At 40.7% G+C, this 26,890-nt stretch overlaps 1 protein-coding gene across 2 annotated transcripts in view; it reads right to left on the bottom strand.

Annotated features, from left to right (window-relative positions):
• LOC131139219 (neuroplastin-like) overlaps nt 1-26,890 on the bottom strand; it is a 45,203-nt gene that overhangs the window by 5,414 nt on the left and 12,899 nt on the right. Inside the window, exons 2-7 of one of the 2 annotated variants that reach the window (XM_058088593.1) lie at nt 24,844-25,191; nt 16,152-16,326; nt 14,681-14,775; nt 6,137-6,270; nt 5,789-6,062; nt 4,239-4,656 (exon numbers count right to left, since the gene is read on the bottom strand). In XM_058088593.1, coding sequence (XP_057944576.1) covers nt 4,640-4,656; nt 5,789-6,062; nt 6,137-6,270; nt 14,681-14,775; nt 16,152-16,326; nt 24,844-25,191 — 1,043 coding nt within the window. In that variant the 3' untranslated portion in view covers nt 4,239-4,639. Of the gene's footprint in view, nt 1-4,238; nt 4,657-5,788; nt 6,063-6,136; nt 6,271-14,680; nt 14,776-16,151; nt 16,327-24,843; nt 25,192-26,890 lie in introns of those variants that run through there. The other variant, XM_058088592.1, reaches the window with a different exon arrangement.

Here is a 26,890-nt window from a genome sequence, read left to right as displayed (position 1 = left end):
TGTGACACAGGCGTGCTCTGGTGATAAGCACTGACATCATAGAAGTCAGCTGTGCACAAACTGTGTCAAATTGAAAAACATTAACAGACACAATTGTAAAGGATATATTTAAAAAAAAAAAAAATTGGTTTCTTGGAAGGCAATAGCGCCGCACACATTGCATTAGAAAATGGCCAACAGTGACATATTGTTTGAATAGTGGAGTTTGACAACATTGCAATGGGCCCTTTTAAACTACCCGCAAATCTAATGTGAACTCATTCGCCAAATGAATCTCAGGGGGTTACTACTCATTTTCAGATTGAGCATACGTGTAGGAGGATTGCAGATGGCTCATTTGAAACCGCCTTTTAATTACACCCAGCAATATCACAGTCATTTTTTTGAAATAGCCAAAAAAAAAAAAAAAATAGAATACACGACAGATGAGATATTGTGACCGATTTGGCATCAAAATACGGATCTTTATTGAGCTTCCCGCAGCATCATTGTGGTTGTATGATTCCCCTGCAGCACACTTAGAATCTCTGCAGTTACTGATTATTGTAATTCCTGCTCGCAGCACCTTTTTTTTGAACGGCACAAAGCTACTTATAATGTTTTGAATACAAGAAAAACATTCTAACATCACGTTGGAAAGTACAGGAACAGGTGAGTGTCGCTAGTACTGAGCTGTAGTGGCTCAAAATGCCCTGGGAAATGATTAGGAACCTTGGATCTAGGATATTTTAGTCAAATGCCCATGCCAAGTACCAAACTCAACTAAACGGTGCAGCTTAGTGGAAACAAGGCAACAAGAATCGGTTACATTTGGTGCCCTTGACGAGGTGTTTAGTGGTTGGCATACAGATGAAAATGTAACACCAAGTCAACGGCCAGTCGTAATCATATACAGTATCTTCCATCTTCCATGCAGTTGCATCATAGATCGGCAGCGTTAGCGGCATTCCATGACGTTAATATGAAGCAGAGTATGAAAGTTACGGTGGTATGAAAAAGTTTGGGCACCCCTGATAATTTTATAGATTTTCCTTTCATAAATCACTCGTTGTTAGGATCAGCAATTTCAGTTAAATATATCATATAGCAGACGAACACAGTGGTAGATGAGAAGTGCAATGTTTATAAATCCTTTAAATCAGGGGTGTCAAACACGCGGCCCGCGGGCCAAATGTGGCCCGCAGGACACTAGTTTGAGGCCCCCGCCTTGATATGAAAATTTAATGTTAGTGCGGCCCGCGCAAGTTTGATATGGATGCTGTATGGTATCATGTACCCGGAAAAAATTATTACATTTGATTAATGTTCATGTTAAAGGTTAAATAACTGTTAATAGTTATCCTCCCTATATGTGTGGAAGTGGTAAGTTTTTGGCTATTTAAGTTTAAAGGAAATAACTTGAAGGCTATCTATCGTTTAGGTCGCTAGCTCTCTAGTTTGCGAGTTAGCATGTGTCTCAAGACCCTGCAGTTGCGCAATATGTTGTAATTAAAAAGAGTATAAATGTGACTATAGTCGTGTTTTGTCATGTCTACAGGGCTCTAATAATGCTTTGTTCATTTTAATCTGAAAAAAATTATTTGTCTACCCACCAACTATATGTGGTTTTTATTATTATAACTATAAGTTTTTATTATTTGCCGTTTTATTATTATTATTATATTTATTCATTTATTACTGATTGATTGATTTTCTTTATTCTTGATTTGTTTATTTATTTTTCATCTTATTTTGTGTAGAAAAATAAAAAGTAAGATATTTGAGAACAGTGGAATGTTTTATCAGAGCTTTTCTTGTAGAAAAAAGCGAAGTTTTTAAAATATTTTTGTTTTTAATAAATGCGTTTTTGTTTTTTTTTGATGATGCGGACCAGTCTCACCCAGACCCAAGCTCCAGTGGCCCCCAAGTAAATTGAGTTTGAGACCCCTGCTATAAACTTCATTCACTTCTCATACGTCAGTGTGTTTGTCTGCTATATGATATATTTAACTGAAATTGCCGATCCCAACAACGAGTGATTATAGAGGGAAATCTTGAAAAAGACTAGGGGTACCCAAACTTTTTCATATCACTGTATGTTAGTCATGATCCATGGCAGTGGGATCGATTTGCAGGAGGACATCTGTCTGCATATGCCACTGTTTTCACACCTCCTATGCGCACGCCACACAAGCTGTGTTTGCTATAATGCCTCTGCAAGCACATGACGAATACCAGATTTTTGCTGTGTGAGTGTACCCACATGACTGCAACAACGTGATCACATTTGCTTAAATGTAAATAATAAAAATTTCTAATATAATTTTTTTTTTTTCAAAATGATCACACAGCAGAAATCTGAAATGTAAGCAACTAGATTTGAAACACAGGGTTAGAAAAGCCAGCCTCTGCCTCAGAGCCCTCGGCTGTGGAGCACCAAGTGTTGAAATACAGGAAATCATAATGCACGCAGATGGGGGGGCCAAAACCGGCGGGAATCCACATTGCTAAAAGGAGATTTTAGAGAGGCTGTGCCTCGTGAGCTGAGAGTCCTCATTGCTGATTTGAATGACATAAACATGGCAAATATAATCCACCTTAATCGCTTCATTTTTTTTCCGTGGATGAAACCAACGGGAGGCCATGCACACAGTTTACTTGTGCTCTTGTACATGTACATGTAATGCACATACACGCAAATGTTTTATTAAGACATTTTTCCCGTGTTGCTTGTCCCAAAAGAATCACTGATAGTTGTTAACCACTCATTTCCTACGGAGAAGAAAGTACTTTTACTTATAAATAGATCAGAGATTTTATTTTTAAGACATTGATTGTGGTTGTTATTATTCCTTGTTAGTGTTTTTGTTTGTTTCTTTCGGCTTTTTCCTGGTTACAGAGTCGCCGATTTGGCTTGAGCCCTTTAAATTCCGGATGTACATATTTTATACTTGTAAATATATATTACACTTCAATATTTTATACTTCAACCTGACCCGGTCAAATAAGCACTAATCAAAGTAATCTGATCCATATTAAGTCATAGAAAATATTTTCCAATCTTAACACAGTGGAACCTCTAAGGAAGAACACAATCTGTTACCGGACAAGGCCAAATTGTTCCGATTTAAAAATGATATTTCCCATCGAAAATATTGCAAATTTAAAAATCTGCAGTATCTTAAAGGGGACCAATTATACTCATTTGCAGCCCTTTGTATTGAGTCGTGGACTCCTATGGAGCAGCTACACGCAATAACCAGCACAGAAAGCTTTCTAGATCTTCCAGAATCTGCACATATTCCGGCTGTATTTCCTTGAAATTTCCAAAACAGCCTGTCTTAATTTATTCCACCCACGGCCTGACTCCAGGCACGCCCACTCCTCTGTAATTAGTCCATCTCAGCTTGTACCTGGGCATGCCCATATAAGGAAGTCCTGAAACCTTCCACAGCTCCCTTCCAAATGTGCAAACCTCATTCATAACTGTCAATCACGTTTTATCTTAAACAACAAATGCATAATGCAATGGTGCATATGCATAATGCACATAAATGCATCTCACACATCTTTTGTCATACAAGTGTAACATTAAGTTAACCACTGGAAAATGTAAAAATGCTACCAAAAACCAAACGACAAGGAAAACAGAGGTTCCACTGTATTTCAAAGACTCACTGCCGGCAGAAATGCATGAATGTTGCGGCCAGTATCAGTATTTAGCACACTGTTATTATAGCGTACATTATGTAAATTATGTATAAACATCACCCACTCCTTGTTCATTTTGGGGCACATGAAATGATGACAACTTCAGTAAAGTAAGCACAGTAAGAGAGCGGAACAGCTCCAGTCTGAATTAAAACGAGCTATTTAATATTCCTGACACATTTCCCTGAGTCAATCTTCTTTGTTTGGTTTAAATCAACAAAAGCAAGATGTACCCTGAAGCTTTTGTTTGGGCTGTATTAAGAGTGTTTGGTTGCCCCGTTGTAATCCAAAATGACAGCAGGGTGCTGTCGCGGTTGTGTTTTTGTATAATAGTGCGGCAGTTGTTTGGTGAATTTTGGGGAGATGATAAAGTCACATTAGTAAAGGTTAAAGTAAACCTTTCTTGACTGGGGGGGGCCTTGGGGCTTTAGGGACATTTTCAACGGGTCACGTTCTTGTTGGGAATTGGGCTCCACCACAAGCATGAGGCAGCTGGCACACGTGGGAGTAAATCTCAATAAATGCAGAAATGTACCAAACTGTTCTTAAAAAAAAAAAAAAAAATCAGATTCAGATGAATAAGACATGATCTCGAGTCTCAGCCTGCCTCACAGTTGCCTGAAGCTCTTTGCTGCAGGGCTGAGAGTACTAATATGAAGTTTTGTTCGCAGGCGTTGTTTACCTTTCAGTTTACAGTGTGTCTGCCCACACTTGCATGATGGTGTAACACAGAAGGCTTAAAATTTATTGCGAAGGGAGTCATGCTAAGCACAAACAGAGATGTTTTTTTGTTTGCTTGTCGCCGCTGGAAACACCTAACCTATTATGCACTTTAAGTAATATAGAAATAGCCAAAAAAAAAAGGGTAACATTATTGACATTTAGTTTGGGACAGGGGGCAATGGGCAGTAGGCTCGTCAATGCAACTGATGCAACAAAATCTCTAGGATCATGCAGAATCTCTCACTTACCGCCCATTTAGATTATGGTGCCATTTGAAGGGGAAGGGGGGAAAGAATAGTGACCAATTCAGTTACATATCTCGTCTTGATATGTACAGTATATTTATGAACACATTGTTACCGTTGCTGTCCGTCAAAGGCAAAGACACCCCAGAAGGTTAGGGCTCCTGTTGTTTACCTAACGTAAATCTGCAAAGGTCATATTTGTATGTATGCAGCTAAAATTAGCCTTGAGCTATGTCATTCTTCTGTTCTTTCAGCTGGACCACAAGATACTGGGGTCTATTGGTATGGACAAAATATCAATATCACCGTATATTGCATCATTTTCTCTCAATTTTTGGTTCATAGAGGATAAGGAGTAAAATACGACAACGGGAACAATATGTTAGGATACAAAAACGCTACAGCCAAACAGCGCAGGTATTGTCAGAGGAATGAAATATGCATTACGTCACTTGATAATTTTTTCTGTCTAACCTAGTAGATTGATCATCAAAATTCAAACGAAATATGAACTTTGCGAGTGATATCAATATCACCATATATTGCATCCTTTTCTCAAGATACTGGGGTCTATTGGTATGGACAAAATATCAATATCACCGTATATTGCATCATTTTCTCTCAATTTTTGGTTCGTAGAGGATAAGGAGTAAAATACAACAACGGGAACAATATGTTAGGATACAAAAACGCTACAGCCAAACAGCGCAAGTATGAAGAGGTAATGTCAGAGGAGTGAAATATGCATTACGTCACTTGATAATTTTTTCTGTCTAACCTAGTATCATCAAAATTCAAACGAAATATGAACTTTGCGAGTGATGCTAATGCGAGTGATGCTAATGCCTGTCTGAGAAAAGTGTATTAAGTGTATGGTGAGTGGTTTTGCAGCATTAAAACATATACAATTAATGTAAAAAAAAATTCAGTTGGCTACATCGCGGATTTAAACTATTTCTCCGCGATAAACAAGGGAACACTGCAAATGTTTTCTTGATGTTATTTTTCGTAAATTTGTAAATATAATACTGTACCATTTCTTATTGCAAACACAAAAATCGTACGACTTTATCCTCGGATAACCCTCAAAACAAATCCAGCTTATAGTTCATAAATTTGCATTTCCTTACCATCAATAATGTCATCCGGCCTCTTGCGTTTCTCGTACACAACGATGATGACTACCAGGATTATAATTTCTGCAAGCACGCCCAGGAAAGGCCAAAGCGGTGCGAGATGGCTCCGCACCCGTACGATCGTGCTCTCAGCAATGGTCCCAATGACGTTGGTGGCATTGCACTCATACTTTCCAGGATCTGTGTTAATATCCAAGTTTATGATGTTCAGCTCGGTGTAGTTGTCTCTACTGGTGATGAAGAAGCGTCCAGTGGAGTTATCGATTTCCTGGGAGCGTTAAATTGCTTAATTAGTCGGTTAAATATACCCTGTTTTTAAAACTTTAAATCAACATAACTTACCGTTGGGGAAGTTCCATCCAATTTACGCCATGTCCAGGTTGGGTGTGGATACCCGACTGACTTGCAGTAAAGCGTTGCATTTTCACCTTCGTTTTTATTTTCACTTCGTTTATGGCCTGTGACATAAGGTTTTGCTAGAATTAAAAAAAAAAAAAAAAAAAAAAAAAAAAAAAGAGAGAGAGACAGAGAGAAATAATTAATATACTGGGGAAGGAGAAGTATGACACTGAAGGCGTCATGAGTAATTACAGCAAGGAAGCGCAAAGCATGTAATTAGTGTCCTGGTTTAGAAAATGCAGTGAAAACGAGACTATTTTTGGATTCCATACAGACACCATTGCTAAGATTAGGTCTATGATCATGACATAAATTGATGCCTGATACTGTCGAACCTCCCAAATCAAATGTCCCTGACCGTAGTAAAAGTTCAACGAAAGCTCAGCAAATCTCATTATACTTCATCTCACGAAGCAATACAAATTAATACTCACATACACGCGCTGATCTAACCAAGCAGATGCTAACGTAAATATCATGTAGTGTAGTATTTTCCTAATTTTTTTACAGTCATGTACCCCCTTGAGACATTTGACCTTACTCCTGCACACTTAAAACAACATAAAGCTTTTTTTAATCTTAATTAACTTTAAATAGTGAATTAATTCCATACTAATTCTGGGTCAGAAATTTGACCTTTTGATTTCACATTTTCTCTTCTTAATTTATTTCAGACATGCATACTATGTAACATTGACCAAAAACCTACCACTTCCACACCAAATGGGAGGAACTTTTTTGATTTGTTGAACAATACATTCACACTCACAACACACAACACTTCATTACGACACATTTCTGAAAAGGAGCAGGAAGAAGCAAAGCTTATTAAATTCTACCCCTTCTCCACATCCAGAGCAGTTACCAATTCAATAAGTGATTTTTTTTTCCACACATATAATCACAAAATATCTTACATAAGACAAAACAACAAAAGAAGAGTGGGAACATCGGACACCCCAGCAAAACCCCAGGACATTGCCGTAGCACACCACCAACCCACCTGACCCCCGACCCCTTCTAGCCCCTGAATGCACCCAACCTACTGCCCAGCGCCCCAGCAGTCCCCGCACAATAAGAAGCCATTTTGATGAAAGTTTCACATGAGCGCTGATTAATAGATAAGTAATCATCATGTATATCATTTAGAAATATTTAACATCATTAATTTGTTAATTTTCTGTTAATTCTGGCTCTTTTATTCCAGTCTGATGTTGCCATCATTCTGTTTGAATGGGTTGAATTTGAGCATCACTTTTTTTGTCCACTCACAATGGCTATGGTTTAAATATGCTTATTAATTTAATGCCAAATTGAAGGGGAACATTTAACAATCACGATAACGCAGTATATAAAGTACAAAAATACAACCAACCAACCATAAAGCCGAATTTTCAAGGGAACCTCCACTCACAGTGACAGGTTCTCACAGGTGCAACGTGCAGAGATTGGAACACCAATATAAACAAAATCTTCAAGATTAAATCCTCTTAACGCACAAAATAATCATCAGACTTACTTATTTGTTCATATGATGCACACAGAGCAATGAACAACTTCATGCTCCGTGTCCTTACGGCTCCATTCTTGCACTGTGAGGTGTTGAGGCGTAATTGTGAGTGTTAGGCGCTAATTGTTTTTAATTTTTATTCACATACTCCCTATTGCTGTATCCAATTTTGGGAAATCATTGTGGCAGCTGCATGTAACGGTATCGCTTTGCCATGCACCTTCCTCTGTAAAAACGTAACATTTTTTGTGTCCAAAGACTTTTTAACCAAGAGCCTGCAATGAGTAATATCGCACAGCAAGATTCGGGGAGAAACAATCCAATCCAATCCACTTTATTTATATAGCACATTTTATAAACAGAGTTTCCAAAGTGCTGCACAGACTAGTAAAAATAAAAACTAATAATCCAAAACTAAAAGATCATTTAATAAATAAAATAGTAAAATAGATATTAAAATATTAAAGCAATAAAAGTATAATAAATAAATTTGAATGAGGTCCGAGATGTATTTGGGTGCCAGCCTATTCAACGCCTTAAAAACAAACAATAAAATCTTAAAATCAATCCTAAAGCGAACAGGCAACCAATGTAGGGAAGCCAGAATTGGGGTGATGTTGCTCCCCCTTTTTGGTTCCTGTTAAAAGCCGTGCCGCAGAGTTCTGGACTAACTGTAAGCAGGAGAGAGACTTTTGGCTAATTCCAGAGTAAAGTGCATTACAGTAGTCCAGACGTGATGAAATAAAAGCGTGCATGACTTGCTCAAAGTGTTGCAAAGATAAAAAAAAAAGATTTAATTTTAGATTTAATTATAATAAATAATTATAATATAATATAATAAACTAGAAAATTCCCGTGGAAATTTTGATGGGCTTGCCACCTGTGCTCTGAACCTCAGGCCCGCTGTGCAAACGGTTACCATGCTAGCACCTAGCAAGAACGCCTCAAGTACCGAAAAGGTAGATGCAGTCCCATCGTGTCCCCACATCATGCCATGTGTCTATTTGCATTTAGACATTAGTAAATTAGCTTAAATGCTAACATGCTAACGGCTACCAAGCTAGCACCTAGCAAGACAGCCTCTCACGAAAAGTTTGGGGCAGTCCCACAGTGTCCCCACATCATGCCACGTGTGTATTTGCCTTTAGACATGAGTAAATTAGCTTAAATGCTAACATGCTAACAGTCATCATGCTAGCACCTAGCAAGAGGGCCTCAAGTTTAGAAAGTGCCAAGGTTGTCCTAGAACTTCCCTACATCATGCCATGTGTGTATTTGCCTTTAGACATGAGTAACTTAGCTTAAATGCTAAACATGCTAACATGCTAGCAATTAGCATTTAGCCACAGAGAGAGTTGAGAAGTTTATCTAAAAAAATGAGCCGTAAATCATGGCCGTATGGCTGAGCTATAAGGCTGTGAAAAGTCTGTAAATTCTCGTTTTCCCTGGAACGTGGCTGTTCTAAAAATAGAACAGGGTGTATCTAATCTAGTGGCCCATTTTTGAACGTTTTGGTGAATAGCGTCGCCATGGTTACACAAAACGTTCCAAAAAATAAATACCGCTGTAGTCCGCTAGCGTCAGGATAGACAGCTGCCTATGGGGCTTGCATTACTGAGCAAGCCCATAATAAATTATAATAAATAAAGATTTAATTTAAAACAAAAACATTTCATAATGAATCACATTGAAGTCATGGAAGGGAGAGATCAGTAAAGTATTAGAGCCTCCAGATGTTTCTATTCAAAATATAACTCCAAAGTGAATTCCACAAAAGAGAATGCAAGCCAAAATTGTTGAAATTGGTTCTGATTAATGAAAGCGAGGATAATGACTGTTTAAGAAATAAGACAAAAACGACATGCACCGCAACAATCTGCCAATAGAACAGGTGAGAGTCTTCATTTGACTCTCCCATCAGAGGATAACCGCTCTTCCACTAATCCACCCAAATTACAATAATTCCTTCCATGCAATTAAGCGGGATGAGGCCCGGAGTGAACATTTTTCAGCTGCACATGGATAATGGAGCAAGAGAGAAAGGGGGCGGGGAGTGGGGGGGGATCTAAGCTCTTGGCTGACATCACCCCCCCACTCTAATTATGGAGCACACGTGCTGACCTGAGCAGGGGGAGTGGCCAAGCTCATTTGCGCCTTATCCCGTGACTGTATTATATATCAGTGAGTGACAGTGCAGAGAGACAACCATCGGAGTGGCGCTAAACGAGCCTCAAAACCTCAATTTCACACTCCTGCGATTATTAAACTGTTTGTGCCAGGCGGAGATAAAGAGAGAGAGAGGCCGCGTGCGTATGCGCAAGGAGGGGTCGAGGTCGTAGCTGTCAGAGAGGACGATATGCATTAGGACGTCAACGGATAGACTTGACAGAAAGAGAGAGAGGCGTTAAATCACATGCTTCGGAGCAGCTTTCAGTTTTATCCATTGTATGCGTTGCGTAATCCTCCGCCAAGTCACCTCAAGCATTGTCGTGTAACGACCTTGTCAGTCATTTTAACATATAGTAAACAGTAGGGTAGGCACAGTTAGCATGATATTCCTTATCACAGGATAATAGATATCATCTCTTAAAAGTGAGTACATCCCCTACATTGCCACAAAGATTTGATGATATCTTCTCAAGGGGTAATACTATACAGAATCAGTACACCTCACTAGGGGTGTGTATTGGCAGGAATCTGGCGATACGATATGTATCATGATACGAGGCTCACGATACGATATACAGTAAACCTCAGATATATCGGATTCAATTGTTCCCACTGGTTTTGTCCGATATAAGCGAAATCCGTTATATGTGTATACCGGAAAATATCCGTTTTACGCATATATCGGATTTATATCCGGTATATGCGTAAATCGGATTTTATGTTTCCAATGTACCTGGACGCGCAGGCAACGCTGCAAATGCTGCAAATGATGTCGTATAGCGGCCTGTCACGATTCGGCGAATCGGAGCGCCATCCGATATATGCGGGGGAAATTTAATGGAAATGCATTGGAACGGGACTGGAGATTTTGTCCGAAATAGGCGAAATCCGTTATAAAAAATCCGATATATGCAATGAATTTTTATTGGAAAAAATCGGTTCTTTTTTATCTGTCCGTTGTGAGCGAATTTCCGATACATCCGAGTCCGATATATCCGAGGTTTACTGTATCACAATACTGTTAACAAGGCGATATATATTTATTCATTCATTCATTTTCTACCGCTTTTTCCTCACAAGGGTCGCGGGGGTGCTGGAGCCTATCCCAGCTGGCGACCCTGGACTGGTACATTCATGATAACAAGCTGACAAGTTTATTTTGTTGTATTATTTTCGTTTCCATTATTCATTCATTCATTCATTTTCTACCGCTTTTTCCTCACGAGGGTCGCAGGGGTTGCCGGAGCCTATCCCATCTGTCTTCGGGAGAGAGGCTGGTCGCCAGCCAATCACAGGGCACATATAGACAAACAACCATTCACACTCACATTCATACCTATGGACAATTTGGAGTCGCCAATTAACCTAGCGTGTTTTTAGAATGTGGGATACATATATATATATATTTTTTTTTCTTGTAGTTAAAGACTATTTCCTGGAAAAATTACAGCAATATGCACTTACTAAACACATTTTTATTTGTATTTTATTTGCATTATAAATGCCTAAAAATATCCATATACTTTTTAATATCGATACAGTATCGTTTAACAAAGTATTGCGATATATCGCCAAAACGATATTTTCTTACACCCCTACACCTCACTGCGTTTGGTTTTGTTACCCTGTTGGGAAAACTACTGTGTGGCGCAGTTTTTTCGAAGGAAGGGGATCATTCTCTGAGTCGGAAAGTCTCAGTACATGATAGAATATTTCCCCTCAATGAACCATAGCTCCTCAGTTTCGGAAGCACTCGCACAACCACCAGTCATGTACACAGTAATGGCTGTATGTTGAGTATTTTCAGTGGAAAGTCAATTTAAACTGGAATATATATCAAGTATAATTAAGTTTATTATCCTTTATAATATTACAGGGGTGTGCTCACTTTGTGAGATATTGTATATAGAACCTTTCCACACCTCGCTGAATCATAATGCAGCGTGCGTCTGTTTGTCGTCATCTGTGAACCAGGAAGTAGCCTGCTAATTAACTGAACAGATGGGGCGAACAACAACAGTTATTTTCTTTGCCACTTTTGTTAACAGTTTGGTTGGCAGAGATTTTGCACTCGAATGACATTCTGCTATATCGTCAATATAGAATTTTTTTTTAAATTAGTATTTTTAGGATATTTACATAGTCTGTAATCCTGAGGTTGGAATATTTGATGAGTAAATGTCATCACTGAGCAGGTTTTTGAGGGGGGGGGATATGAGGTACCAAATGTGTAGCTGCGGTAAGCTTAGTATCGCAGACAATAAACTCCAGTGCTGCCACAGAGATGGCTGGGACAGGATTCAGAGCCTTAATCCTACAACATCACAGAAGCCTCCATCTGTTGCCTCAGAGCTGAGTCCTGCAAGGATGAGTGTGCCAAGGACACTGTAGGCGAGGGATCTCGGTAAAACTGCTTGCCAGAAGCGCTGTGCAAAGCTGGCTAGGATAACAGTGGGTTTGCTATACCTAGGTCACAAATAAATGCAAAACACCTCGAGAAAATGAAGAAAAGACTTTTGTTTTGCTCTTCCTATTATTGCTAAACGACCAAATCATGCAGAATGCTTCTAGCTAAATGGCTGACACATAGCAAGTCTTAACAGTCACAAGCCCCTGCAGCCCGGTGATGGTCGGGACACTTCACTTTGAACGGACATGAGTCCCTTCAGCTTCAAGCTCCCAAAGCCAGTAAAAGCAGAATATACAAGCGCTCATCACCCCTGTTACGCAATCAGGCAGCGCTCTAAGACAAACTACGGAATAAGAGACGGGGCATGCTCAGTATGCAGCAGAGCCACGCCACAGCAAATTGGCTTATGGGGCCGCACACAGGCAAGCTTCTCTTGAACAGGGTTTTCACTTGCCCTTTCTCAGAGACCATTCCTTATCCGAGGCGACGGCTCGGCTGTCAGCTTGTGTGGAACAACACATGAGTCGGTTAGCCTCCCTGGCCCGTTATTGACATTGTTTACATAACGTGTTTGTCCTACGATCACCTAGTTTTTTTTTTTTAAACACGCACTTGCAAAGAGAGCTCGTGCTTTGGAACAAGCGGCCAAAAGAAATGCCCTCCAGAAAAAGATTCCGTTTTTTTTTTTTTTGCATGTCTGCTGAACAGTCGCAGTCGCCTGTCCATTTTGTTAAAAGTGTCGTCTCAGTGAAAAAGCCAAGAGTGACAACAGCCTAGAGGGGGGAGAGAGCGTCTTGTCATCACCGCCGCACAGGATGAGTTCAAACATCTTTGTCAACATGGAGTCACTTCACGCAGCCTGAGGTTGTTAACTTTTCTCGGACATCTTTATCCTTTCCGTTTGTACGGCCTTGCAAAACGCTTCAATCAAAGCAGGGGTATTTTTGTTTTTTTTTCAACATGTCGCTGGGGTTAGTGAGTGGAAAATAACAGTTGGACATTATATAGTACACTAAACCTCGGATATATCGGACTCGGATATATCGGAAATTCGCTCACAACGAACAGATAAAAAAGAACCAATTTTTCTGTAATGCATTTCCAATAAAAATTCATTGCATATATCGGATTTTTTATAACGGATTTCGCCTATTTCGGACAAAATCTCCAGTCCCGTTCCAATGCATTTCCATTAAATTTCCCTCGCATATATCGGATGGCCGCATCGTGGTGCTCCGATTCGCCGAATCGTGACAGGCCGCTATACGGCGTCATTTGCAGCGTTTGCAGCGTTGCCTGCGTGTCCAGCTACATTGGAAACATAGTCAAGGAAGTGCCTTTTTATAACGGATAAAATCCGATTTGCGCATATACCGGATATAAATCCGATATATGCGTAAAACGGACATTTTCCGGTATACGCATATAACGGATTTCGCTTATATCGGACAAAACCAGTGGGAACAATTGAATCCGAGGTTTACTGTATATACATACTGTATATATCGCCGTGTATTTTATTTATTTTATTCAATTACCACACAGTGTTACAGTGATTGTATTTATTGAAAATCTGGACAATGCGTTCTGTGACCCAAGGTTCAAAACCAATTTTCCTATAGGAAATAACATGAATAAATTTGTAGCAGGCTCAAAGTAAGACCTTAAGTTCATGTTGTAGGTAATGTAAATCTCTTTGTGGTAGAGTATTCGATTCCCTTGGCAGGGGTCCCCAATCACTGGGGCAATGACTTTAGTCAAAAAACATTAGTGATACCAGATCTCACTGTTTTTGTAAGTGTAATGCGAGTGGAGACCTACCCTACTTTGTTTGATGGTCCTTGAACGTGCCATTGAATTTTCTCTCCACACTGCACAGAGACTACTATACTGTATTTTTCTATAAAATATTGTTTTAACGCGGCACGGCGGTCTAGTGGTTAGCGCGCAGACCTCACAGCTAGGAGACCAGGGTTCAATTCCATTTTCTCCGGGTACTCCGGTTTCCTCCCACATTCCAAAAACATGCTAGGTTAATTGGCGACTCCAAATTGTCCATAGGTATGAATGTGAGTGTGAATAGTTGTTTGTCTATATGTGCCCTGTGATTGGCTGGTGACCAGTCCAGGGTGTACCCCGCCTCTCGCGCAAAGACAGCTGGGATAGGCTCCAGCACCCCCGTGACCCTCGTGAGGAAAAAGCGGTAGAAAATGAATGAATGAATGAATATTGTTTTAACTTCCTGTAGAACTTTGGGAGAGTTTAACACATTTTTCACTTTCACTTTCCACTTTACTGTGACTTAGGGTTAGGGTTAGGGTTAGGGTTAGGGTTAGTAGGGTCCGATCATGATCATGATCGATCCCAAAGGTTCGATCATGCAACTCAAGAGTCTTACCTTTCACTTCAATGGTAGCATTTGCATTTGGCGCCATTGCAAACGTGTAAACACACAGGTATTCCCCGGAGTCATCTGCTCTCGGTTTAGCAATTCTGTAACAAAATATGAAACATTCATTTCATGGCGTTAAATCCACCAGTCACTCAAACCGGTCAACCAATAAGAGCGTCAGTAATTTAGTAGTTACTACGGTAGTGAGCCCCCCCCTCTCCGGAGGACCAAAAGAGAGCCCATGGCGAATAAAGCGTCTGTATAATATGTGATCTTACAGAGCAGCAGTATGGGATTCAGAGGGAGAACCGTGGGCATATTAGTTGTAATCTTCCGAGTATCACTGATGTAATGTGACAAGGAAATGACCAATTGGTCTTATCTTGTGGCGAGGGAGAGTCTGCGGTATTTCTACAGGGGCGACAGTAGCTTTGTGCTCCACTGGTCATCCTTTGTGACAAGTTACTGCTTAGTACTGAAGGCTAGGTTTTTTTGTTTTTGTATAGATTGGGTTCAATATGAATAGAATTACTTGTGTAAATCGAAGCTGTTGTTTCCACTTCTTATAACATGGAAAAGATTCACACAGACTTCTCATTTAATTAGCATGTCAGAGAGCTAATTTGTATGCGGCCTTTCTTTAATAATACTTAAGACCTCTTGATTCACTTTCAGTCTATATCAGGGGTCTCAAACTCAATTTACTTGGGGGCCAATGGAGCTCAGGTCTGGGTGAGACTGGGCTGCATCAGGTTTTCCAAAAAAAAAAAAAAATGCATTTATTAAAAACATTTTTTTTTTTTAAACTCCAATTTTCTACAAGAAAAGTTCTGATAAAACATTCCACTGTTCTCAAATATCTTACTTTTTATTTTTCTACACAAAATAAGATGAAAAATAAATAGACAAATCAAGAATAAAGAAAATCAATCAATCAGTAATAAATAAATATAATAATAATAATAATAAAACGGCAAATAATAAAAACTTAAGAAACCACATATAGTTGGTGGGTAGACAAATTATTTTTTTTCAGATTAAAATGAACAAAGCATTATTAGAGCCCTGTAGACATGACAAAACACGACTATAGTCACATTTATACTCTTTTTATTTACAACATATTGCGCAACTGCAGGGTCTTGAGACACATGCTAACTCGCAAACTGGAGAGCTAGCGACCTAAACGGTAGCCTTCGAGTTATTTCCTTTAAACTTAAATAGGCAAAAACTTACCACTTCCACACGGATAGGGAGGATAACTATTAACAGTTATTTCACCTTTAACATGAACATTAATCAAACGTAATAATTTTTTCTGGGTACATGATACCATACAGCATCCATATCAAACTTGCGCGGGGCCGCACTAACATTAAACTTTCATATCAAGGCGGGGGCCTCAAACTAGTGTCCTGCGGGCCACAGTTGGCCGCGGGCCGCGTGTTTGAGACCCCTGGTCAATATATCGTCTCACCTGTACGCCGTGCTCCTCTGCTCGGTCCTTGTGTTTGCAATCTCCCGGCCATTCTTCATCCAGAAGCTCTCCGTGTGGGGCGTGTGGGCAGTGGTGAGGTTGCAATGCAGGGTAACGGGTATGGGAGGGGATTCCAACGGCAGGATGATCTGATCCGAGGCATTAATCTTTGGTTCTGCAAAGACAGACATGTGAAGCCTTATCACAGATGTGGAGCTCAGTATACCTTGTGCAGGCAGCGCCATTAAACTTTGTACGCAGTTAGAATAAGATTTGCATGAGCGGCTAGCTGTGATCGAACGTATGAAACGACCAGATTATGGACAGCTGGAGCGTAAATTTCATAAAATGTATAAACTATACTACAAAAACATGTATCCTGTTGGTTGGTTGTTGGTTATAAGTGGTAATAAAGTAATAAGTGCATTTCCGCGAAGTAGGATTCAATGTTAACTATATTGTGACCAAAATAATAAGACTACATTTTTTTGTCAGTCTTTGATATTTTGTAGAGCTTGTTGGAAACTTGTCCTGTATTTGTTTCCAAGTGCACCTGAACAGATGATATAATATCTATTATATAAACAAATACCAAAAATTGTCTCTCAATGCTAAGGAATCCTTTCAAAAATTCCGGGATCCAGACATCACCCGCAAAATTTAATCAGTTCTTCCATATCTGATTTCTGACAATTCCCGAACATTTAATTCAAATCCGTTCGGAACTTTTCACGTTATTTTGAACACAAACAAACAGACAAACTGATAAACGCTGGCTTGGTGGAAGTCACAAATGGAATATTTTCGTAGTTAGAGCATAGAAAACCTGTTTGTTATTTTCTATATATGTTTTTCCACCATTATTAGAGCCCAGTAGACATGAAATAACACCCCTATAATCACCTTTACACACATATTTTTCTTTGTTTACTCCACATTGCTAAAGTGCAAGCTATGGGATTACTGCAAGACCACAAGAGACAGCCACAGATTTAAGCATAGTATGCTAGCAAGATGGCGGTCGAGTGGTTAGCGCGCAGACCTCACAGCTAGCAGACCAGGGTTCAATTCCACCATCTCTGTGTGGAGTTTGCATGTTCTCCCCCGTGCATGCGTGGGCTTTCTCCGAGTACTCCGGTTTCCTCCCACATTCCAAAAACATGCTAGGTTAATTAGCGACTCCAAATTGTGCATAGGTATGAATGTGAGTGTGAATGGTTGTTTGCCCTGTGATTGGCTGGCGACCAGTCCAGGGTGTATATATGTTTTTGGGATGTGGGAAGAAGCCGGAGTAGCCAGAGACACACTGGAAGAACATGCAAACTCGAACACTCATGACTGTGAGGCCAACGTGCTAACCACGAGGCCAACATGCTAACCACTAGTCCACCGTGAGGCCATAAAGACAATGAAAAAAATGAACTATACCGTTTAACAGTCAAACACAAATAGTATTGCGATAATTTATTTTTTTGCAGTTTTGTTTGCGTTCCTGGAGGTGTGTATCCTATTGACTGGAATTCCAGTTACATTTAATAATAAAAGCTTCCCCAAAACAGCTAATTCAATATTTGAGACACACAGTTGAGGTAGCCGCACAAAGAATTCCAACATTTTACATCAAGGCTGTCACTGCACGACTTCGCCCTCTAAATGACAGACATTGCCAGTGACTACATAATATGCTTCTCAAGGACGTTCAGGGCACGACGTCCTCTGCTTTTGCTTTTACGAGAGGGAAGCTTCCAGGGCGATGCAACCTCGGCGACCGTGAGGCCCGAGCCTCATGACATTACCACTGCCTCCCGCAAGGCTTTGAGCCAGGCGAAAAAAAGGACTAGCTCGTGACTTGTATTAGCATTCATAGCAGCAATCTTCCTGCACTGCTGTATACGCAGTAGCTACAGGGATTTCACTCCCCCACCCCCCCCCCCCACCCGACTCCCTCACATCTCCCCCACCAAGCATGTTCTATTAATAGCATGTTCAAGACATGCGTACAGACACAACATGAAGTACATAAATTAACATTTAGCAAACTCTGCACGCTGGTCCACAGGCAATTCAAACAGAAGGTTGTTTTAAGGACGACCTGTCAATCTAAAACGTGTTAAATGCTGCAGACCCTCCACAGCAGCGTGAGGCCAAGTATATAAATCTTTGCCTTGAATGGGCTGTCGGTTCAAAACCAGATCTTCTCTTCTTACCACTTATGATTGTTAAACAAAATCATTCATTCATTTTCTAACGCTTTTTCCTCACGAGGGGGGTGCTGGAGCCTATCCCAGCTGTCTTTGGGCAAGAGGTGGGGTACACCCTGGACTGGTTGCCAGGCAATCACAGGGCACATATAGACAAACAACCATTCACACTCACATTCATACCTATGGACAATTTGGAGTCGCTAATTAACCTAGCATGTTTTTGGAATGTGGGAGGAAACCGGAGTACCCGGAGAAAACCCACACATGCACGGGGGAGAACATGCAAACTCCACACAGAGATGGCCGAGCGTGGAATTGAACCCTGGTTTCCTAGCTGTGAGGCCTGTGCGCTACCCACCGGTCCGCCGTGCAGCCCTTTTCAATCATACACGAGCAAAAGAGAATTCTACCACTGTACAATAAAACAAAAATAAAGTAAAAATTTAAACACGGCGGTCGAGTGGTTAGCACGCAGACCTCACAGCTAGGAGACCAGGGTTCAATTCCACCCTCGGCCATCTCTGTGTGGAGTTTACATGTTCTCCCCGTATCACGTGATATTGATGTTTACGTTTTACTGGGCATGCCCTATTGACTATTCTGTTTGATTTTCACGGCGCATGTAGACAAGAGATTGGAATATTCATTTCTATGGATACCATTGTTTCCCGAAAGGTCATTCGGAAAGAGAAAAACTCAGAAACGTAAAAACGTGCCGACTGTCGAGTGTCTGTGGTGTAAAGACTAGCATAGCAATGTAATATTGGTCCGTGTGGCAACACCTGCCTTGTTCCTCCGATAGACTTATTGATGCACGTGTGAGGTCGTGGTGACATTTTGTAACATTTTTTTGTTTAGCGGTGTGCCACAAGATTTTGGAGAAAAAAACAGGCTTCGCTACACATCTTAAAGTAGTCAGTCAGCTAAGTGGTTGCTCTAAGTTTGATCATGTCATGGTTAGTGGTGTGCAATAAGATTTTCCAATGTAAAAAAAACGTGCCGTGGCTCAAAAAAGGTTGAAAATCACTTGCCTTAGAGTACAGTCTTTTATTTTCTCATTTTGAATATTTAGCTGTGCTTTTGTGCAGCAAGTCCATTACATAAGCTGTTACCCTGTTAAGTCACACAAAATGCTCCTGTAGTGATTTTAGCTCGTGATTTTAATTGAAGTGGCCCTCCACTCAAATATGAGTGTGTGTATAGTCAATCCCCTTGGTGGCTGTGTGAAATGTACCAGTTCATGGCACTGATTGCTTGAATCAGACAAGATTTTCCATGTTTTTTTTTTTTTATAAGGTTGGTATTTTCTACTCTGTATTGTATACAAGTTGATATATAACCCAATTCTGGAATGGGTTTGTATAAGCAGTTCAGAGGCACAGCCAAATGTTCATATTTAGGTCATGCAGTTCCGACATCAACCAATATTCTCAGGAAAAATACTTATTTTAAGTCGTAAAAAAATATATATTTGGAGTTTGAAGCCCATGTGCATCTCTTTTTCCAGTCCAATATGGCTATGTTGACATTAATAATTGAAGGGCAGAATGTACACTAGCACTAGCATTTAGTGGTAATGTGAAAAGTCACCTTCAAAGGACAGGTTGCACATCCATTATGCATCATCAGAGGGCGAGTCCACAATTTATTGTTTTAGCCTTTGACATTTAAAAGTGGTTGACTTCTTTTTACACTTGTCTGATAGTTCAGGATGTGTAAAAAAAGCTCAATGCTAGTACTTTTTACACTTGTACACTGCCTGCACCAGTCTTGGAAAGGTTTCCTCTGAATTTCTATAAATCCGACCAGTATTTCGGAATAGATTGTGTTAGAACAGGGGTCTCAAACATGCGGCCCGCGGGCCATATGTGGCCCGCAGGACACTAGTTTGAGGCCCCCCGCCTTGATATGAAAATTTAATGTTAGTGCGGCCCGCGCAAGTTTGATATGGATGCTGTATGGTATCATGTACCCAGAAAAAATTATTACGTTTGATTCATGTTCATGTTAAAGGTTAAATAACTGTTAATAGTTATCCTCCCTATCCGTGTGGAAGTGGTAAGTTTTTGGCTATTTAAGTTTAAAGGAAATAACTTGAAGGCTACCGTTTAGGTCGCTAGCTCTCTAGTTTGCGAGTTAGCATGTGTCTCAAGACCCTGCAGTTGCGCAATATGTTGTAAATAAAAAGGGTATAAATGTGACTATAGTCGTGTTTTGTCATGTCTACAGGGCTCTAATAATGCTTTGTTCATTTTAATCTGAAAAAAATAATTTGTCTACCCACCAACTATATGTGGTTTCTTAAGTTTTTATTATTTGCCGTTTTATTATTATTATTATTATATTTATTCCAGCGTTTCCATCAGTCGGCATCCCAATGAGAGCGGCGGACATTGTAAGTCAAACCTGTAGTTCATCTTCTGTATATTCATGCTCAAGAAGATAAGGTTCTGGTACCTAATTTGTCCAAAGGCAGTGTTGTGACGGCGGCTCTCACAAAGTCTACCATCATTGCTGATGGCAATCACGCTCTATGCTCGTGTTGTTGATGGAAGTAGCATTAGTTCCGCTCAGTGGGATCTGTGCGCCGAGGAAAGAAGTTGTGGCAATGTTTTTTTTTTTCAAGATACTGTAAGTACGGTATTACATGTTATCATCAACGTACCGTGTAATACATGATCACATGTGTATGAAGCGATAAAAGGTTATTTTTACCCATAAGTCCTTGGGGCCCCATTTACATAAAACAGGGCTTGAAAGTTACGTACGCAACTTCCTACACAGAGGTTGTTCATTCATTCATTAATTTTCTACCGCTTTTCCTCACGAGGGTCACGGGGGGGGGGGGGGGGGTGCTGGAGCCTATCCCAGCTGTCTTCGGGCGAGAGGCGGGGTACACCCTAGACTGGTCACCAGCCAATTACAGGGCTGCTGAGGTGCTACAATGCTGCCTGAGGAGCATGAGAGCCCAGAGGGAGGCTAACGTCATTGCAGCTCCCTCAGGCAGATTATGGGAAAACAATTTCATTCATTCATTCATTCATTTTCTACCGCTTATCCTCACAAGGGTCGCGGGGGTGCTGGAGCCTATCCCAGATGTCTTTGGGCGAGAGGCGGGGTACACCCTGGACTGGTCGCCAGCCAATCACGGGGCACATATAGACAAACAACCATTCACACTCACATTCATACCTATGGACAATTTGGAGTCGCCAATTAACCTAGCATGTTTTTTTGGAATGTGGGAGGAAACCGGAGTACCCGGAGAAAACCCACGCATGCAAACTCCACACAGAGGGTGGAATTGAACCCTGGTCTCCTAGCTGTGAGGTCTGCGCGCTTAACCACTCGACCGCCGTGCCGCCGCAGATTATGGTTATGATTTCTAAAATAAACTTAGCAAGAGAATGTGCGCACTGGGTCGACAAATGTATAGTTTACGTACGTTTCTGTTGGCGACATGGCAAAAAATGCAGTTTTTGCCGACATGAACGCAAAAGTAGTGTATAGACGTTTGGTTGCTGGGTATTTTTTAGTCGTAAAAACAACACCGGACTTGACAAGTTGGTGACAAAAGCGGGTTCCATTCTATACATGCACAGACTTAGCGTGGCAGAACATTTCCTCTTCGGTCAAAACAAAATGTTTGTCGTATTTCAGTTGGGGTTTAGTATAAAAATGGTCTAACAATCAAACGAGAAGAGTGGACAGCCGCTGTCATTCTAATTACAGGTCAGCTTCACCTAATCAAATCGTGTTAACACATATTTGTCAGAAAGATCCGCCAGCAGGGATCTGACTCTTGGAGAAACGCTCACACAATGACTAAGAACATTCCACATCTCCGTGTGCTTCAGTGGCCACATCAACCAAGCATGCACGAATAAGGAAGGTCCACTTTCAGTTCAGTTTATTCAGAACGTTTGTGTGCACCGAGCAGAGGGTTTAAAGGGGGTATAATGTCATTACTGATTCACAGTCACACGCTTAATGGCTGAGAAGGCGCAAGGTTACGCCATGTTCAGACAAGTCCAGGGAGACTGTTTCACGGAAATAAAATATGTCTCATCGGAAAGGAGACACCGGACCCTTTTTTTTTTTTTTATCGAATCAGTTCAAAATTAGAAAGCAATAATATGATATTGTTTTTTCTAGAACTGAAGTGTCTCCTTGCAGTGGAAAAAACAAGCCTAAGGAAAGTACTGTCACTTAAAAGCACCACTAGTTTTGCACCGTAAGGTCGCCATAATAACAGTCAGTTGCATAAACTTTTCTTATGTTTTTATCTTTTTAGTCCTATTTTATGCTCTTAGTCTTCAGCTTTTAACTCCAGTGTTTTGTTTTAATCTTTTTAGTCATATTTTATGCTCTTAGTCTTCAGCTTTTAACTCCAGTGTTTTGTTTTTTATCTTTTTAGTCCTATTTTAGTCCTATTTTATGCTCTTAGTCTTCAGCTTTTAACTCCAGTGTTTTGTTTTTATCTTTTTAGTCCTATTTTAGTCCTATTTTTTGCTCTTGGTCTTCAGCTTTTAACTCCAGTGTTTTGTTTTTATCTTTTTAGTCCTATTTTATGCTTTTAGTCTTCAGCTTTTAACTCCAGTGTTTTGTTTTTTATCTTTTTAGTCCTATTTTTTTGCTCTTGGTCTTCAGCTTTTAACTCCAGTGTTTTGTTTTTATCTTTTTAGTCATATTTTTTGCTCTTGGTCTTCAGCTTCAGTGTGTGATTGTGTGATTGTGTGTGTGTGTGTGTGTGTGTGGGTCTACTATGGAGGGTGGGAAGGAGGGGCTTTCTTTTGTTTCTTTGTTTTTTCCTTTTAATTGTGGAAATTGTTTTAATTCTGTAAAGCACTTTGTGTTGCATTTCTTTGCAGGCAAAGTGCGATACAAATAAAGTTGATTTGATTTGATTACATTCACAAAGACTACCAGGGTGAGATTAGGATTCAGAAGAGAAGCTAATGATTAGCGAAAAAAGACACAAGGCATTAAGAACCAAAGTTAATGTGGTTACAAACATGCAGTCAGCAATGCAGTTTCTGGGTTTGTGGTCTTTTCCGTGACAAGATGTTTAAAGGATTATGAGCGAGAGGCTAACTGAATAATGAAATTAATAGTTTTTAATGATGTGCTTACAGTCATACGCATTCCCTAGAGCAGTGATTTTCAACCTTTTTTGAGCCACGGCACGTTTTTTTTTACATTGGAAAAATCTTGTGGCACACCACTAACCATGACATGATCAAACTTAGAGCAACCACATAGCTGATTGACTACTTTAAGATGTGTAGCGAAGCCTGTTTTTTTCCAAAATCTTGTGGCACACCACTAACCAAAAATGTTACAAAATGTCACCACGACCTCACACGTGCATCAATAAGTCTATCGGAGGAAATAGGCAGGTGTTGCCACACAGACCAATATTACATTGCTCTGCCAGTCTTTACACCACAGACACTCGACAGTCGCCATGTTTTTTACATGACGAGTTTTTCTCTTTCCGAATGACCTTTCGGGAAACAATGGTATCCATAGAAATGAATATTCCAATCTCTTGTCTACATGCGCTGTGAAAATCAACCAGAATAGTCAATAGGGCATGCCCAGTAAAACGTAAACACCAACATCACGTGATAACGACTTCCACGAGTTATTCTTCAACTTGTTGGAATAACTCCGTTATTGCCAGTTTTTCGTCTGTCCAGTCTTGAAATTTAGTTTGAATCAAAAATAAACTTTATCCCGGGTGCGTTCTTTCAGCGCATGCTCAGATATGATGTAACACGCAGATCCAGACGTTCTTCAGTTTTAAAAATGGACGCCAGCAATCAGCACTGGACTAAGCAAAGTTTGTTTTTGATTCAAACTAAATTTCAAGACTGGACAGACGAAAAAACTGGCAATACGGAGTTAGTGGAGGAATAACTCGGGGAAGTCGGTATCACGTGATGTTGATGTTTACGTTTTACTGGGCATGCCCTATTGACTATTCTGTTTGATTTTCATGGTGCATGTAGACAAGAGATTGGAATATTCATTTCTATGGATACCATTGTTTCCCGAAAGGTCATTCGGAAAGAGAAAAACTCAGAAACGTAAAAACGGGGCTACTGTCGAGTGTCTGTGGTGTAAAGACTAGCATAGCAATGTAATATTGGTCCGTGTGGCAACGCCTACCTTGTTCCTCCAATAGACTTATTGATGCACGTGTGAGGTCATGGTGACATTTTGTAACATTTTTTGGTTAGTGGTGTGCCACAAGATTTTGGAAAAAAACAGGCTTCACTACACATCTTAAAGTAGTCAGTCAACTAAGTGGTTGCTCTAAGTTTGATCATGTCATAATAGTTTGACATCAACGTACAGTATTCTTAATCACTACTTCAAACATTGCAAAGATTATCTACGATTGACGGCCACTCGCTCGGTTTATTGAACCAAAGTATCGGGTATGGTTGGTCGGCGGGTTATTAAAGAAATGGACCACTCACTCTGTAGCACCGAAATGGTGGCCTGGGCCCGAATCCAGGTGATGGCGGGGTTTTGTCGAAGGTCATTTCTCCGGGGGTCGTTGCTTGCCCGACACTCATAGGTCCCAGAGTCCTCCATGGTGAGTCGCGTGATGCCCAGCACGCTGACCCCATTGGCACCGTAGGCCGTGTTGATGGACACTCGCCGCTTACGGGCTCCGTCCCAAAGCTGCTTGAAGGAGTCGGCTCTGTTGATCTCGGCATACCACCACTGGATCTCCGGGGTGGGGTTACCGACTACGTCGCAGTACAGCTCAAAGGTGTCGCCCGTGAGCTTAGTCTCAGACATTGGCGACTTCACAAACCCAGCTGAGAGAAGGAAAAGGAGCGTATCGGGAAAGGAAAGGGTAGAGGAATAGGATGGAGAGAAAAGGCCAAGACATGGAGAAGGAAAAGAAATGTAATCAGAGTACATTTTGATCAAAGATGACAGAAAGTGTTCCAAATTATTGACAGGTGTTAAAAGAAAAGCCCATAGTGTCCAAATTTGGAGTCAATCATCCCCTCTGTTGTCAAGGCACATGTAAAGTGCACATTACCTCAGCTGACTTTATAAATATACGCTTAAAAGGCAGCACTATTGACAATGTTGTGGAGTTTAATCAGTCCTGTCAGGTTCCCCCCCTGAAGTCTTTTCATCAGAGACCCTTGTTGAGTAGACGTACGCTTGTCAACAATCACCCAACTCTTTTTGGCACGTCGCTGCAGCAATCAGTGGCAGCGTTGCTCTCACTTGACCTCAATACCAGGGAAACTTCGAGAAAATTAACTTTTTTTTTTTTTAGCTCTAATGCCAAACTCAGTCTTATCCAAAGCGGCTCCTCTACTATATTTTCAGGACATGTGTAATTAATTAATTGCAACGAATAATTACATGGGAATGTTTAAACCCCAACAGCTAAATATAAGGAAATACCAATTTGTATTTGGAATTTTCCCAAGTAGGATTTGTTTCCTGTCACTCAAACAGACAAGTAATTAATGCATGTAATGGGACAAACTTATGCCACCCACAAAGTACTCCAACAAGGTGTTTTTGTTTTATACACCAGTATATGTTACTGCTATGTAGTATAAGGTACATTCATGATAACAAGCTGACAAGTTTATTTTGTTGTATTATTTTCGTTTCCAGCACGCAGACCACACAGCTAGGACACCAGGGTTCAATTCCACCCTCGGACATCTCTGTGTGGAGTTTGCATGTTCTCCCCGTGCATGCGTGGGTTTTCTCCGGGTACTCCGGTTTCCTCCCACATTCCAAAAACATGCTAGGTTAATTGGCGACTCCAAATTGTCCATAGGTATAAATGTGAGTGTGAATGGTTGTTTGTCTATATGTGCCCTGTGATTGGCTGGCGACCAGTCCAGGGTGTACCCCGCCTCTCGCCCGAAGACAGCTGGGATAGGCTCCAGCACCCCCATGACCCTTGTGAGGATAAGTGGTAGAAAATGAAAGAATTAATGAATATTATTTTCTCTGATTATATCTAGGTTAGTGTGCAGACCTCACAGCTAAGAGACCCGAGTTCGATTCCACCCTCGACCATCTCTGTGTGGCGTTTGCATGTGTATATGTGCCCTGTGATTGGCTACCGCTTATCCTCACGAGGGTCGCAGGGGTTGCTGGAGCCTATCCGAGCTGTCTTCGGTCAAGAGGCTGGTCGCCAGCCAATCACAGGTCACATATAGACAAACAACCATTCACACTCACATTCATACCTATGGACAATTTGGAGTCGCCAATTAACCTAGCATGTTTTTGGAATGTGGGAGGAAACCGGAGTACCCGGAGAAAACCCACGCATGCACGGGGAGAACATGCAAACTCCACACAGAGATGGCCGTGGGTAGGATTGAACTCAGGTCTCCTAGCTGTGAGGTCTGCGCGCTAACCACTCTACCGCCGTGTTGCCTCATTAGTTACTAGTTCTTCAAAAAACTTGATCAAATCCGAACCGTAAAGGACTATTCCTCCATTAGTACTGTTAGGTAAGTAGGTACAGTA

Source organism: Doryrhamphus excisus, chromosome 12, assembly GCF_030265055.1.
Source record: "Doryrhamphus excisus isolate RoL2022-K1 chromosome 12, RoL_Dexc_1.0, whole genome shotgun sequence".
NCBI lineage: Eukaryota > Metazoa > Chordata > Actinopteri > Syngnathiformes > Syngnathidae > Doryrhamphus > Doryrhamphus excisus.
Note: the sequence above shows the minus strand (reverse complement) of the source record. Positions and strands in the feature narration are given on the sequence as shown.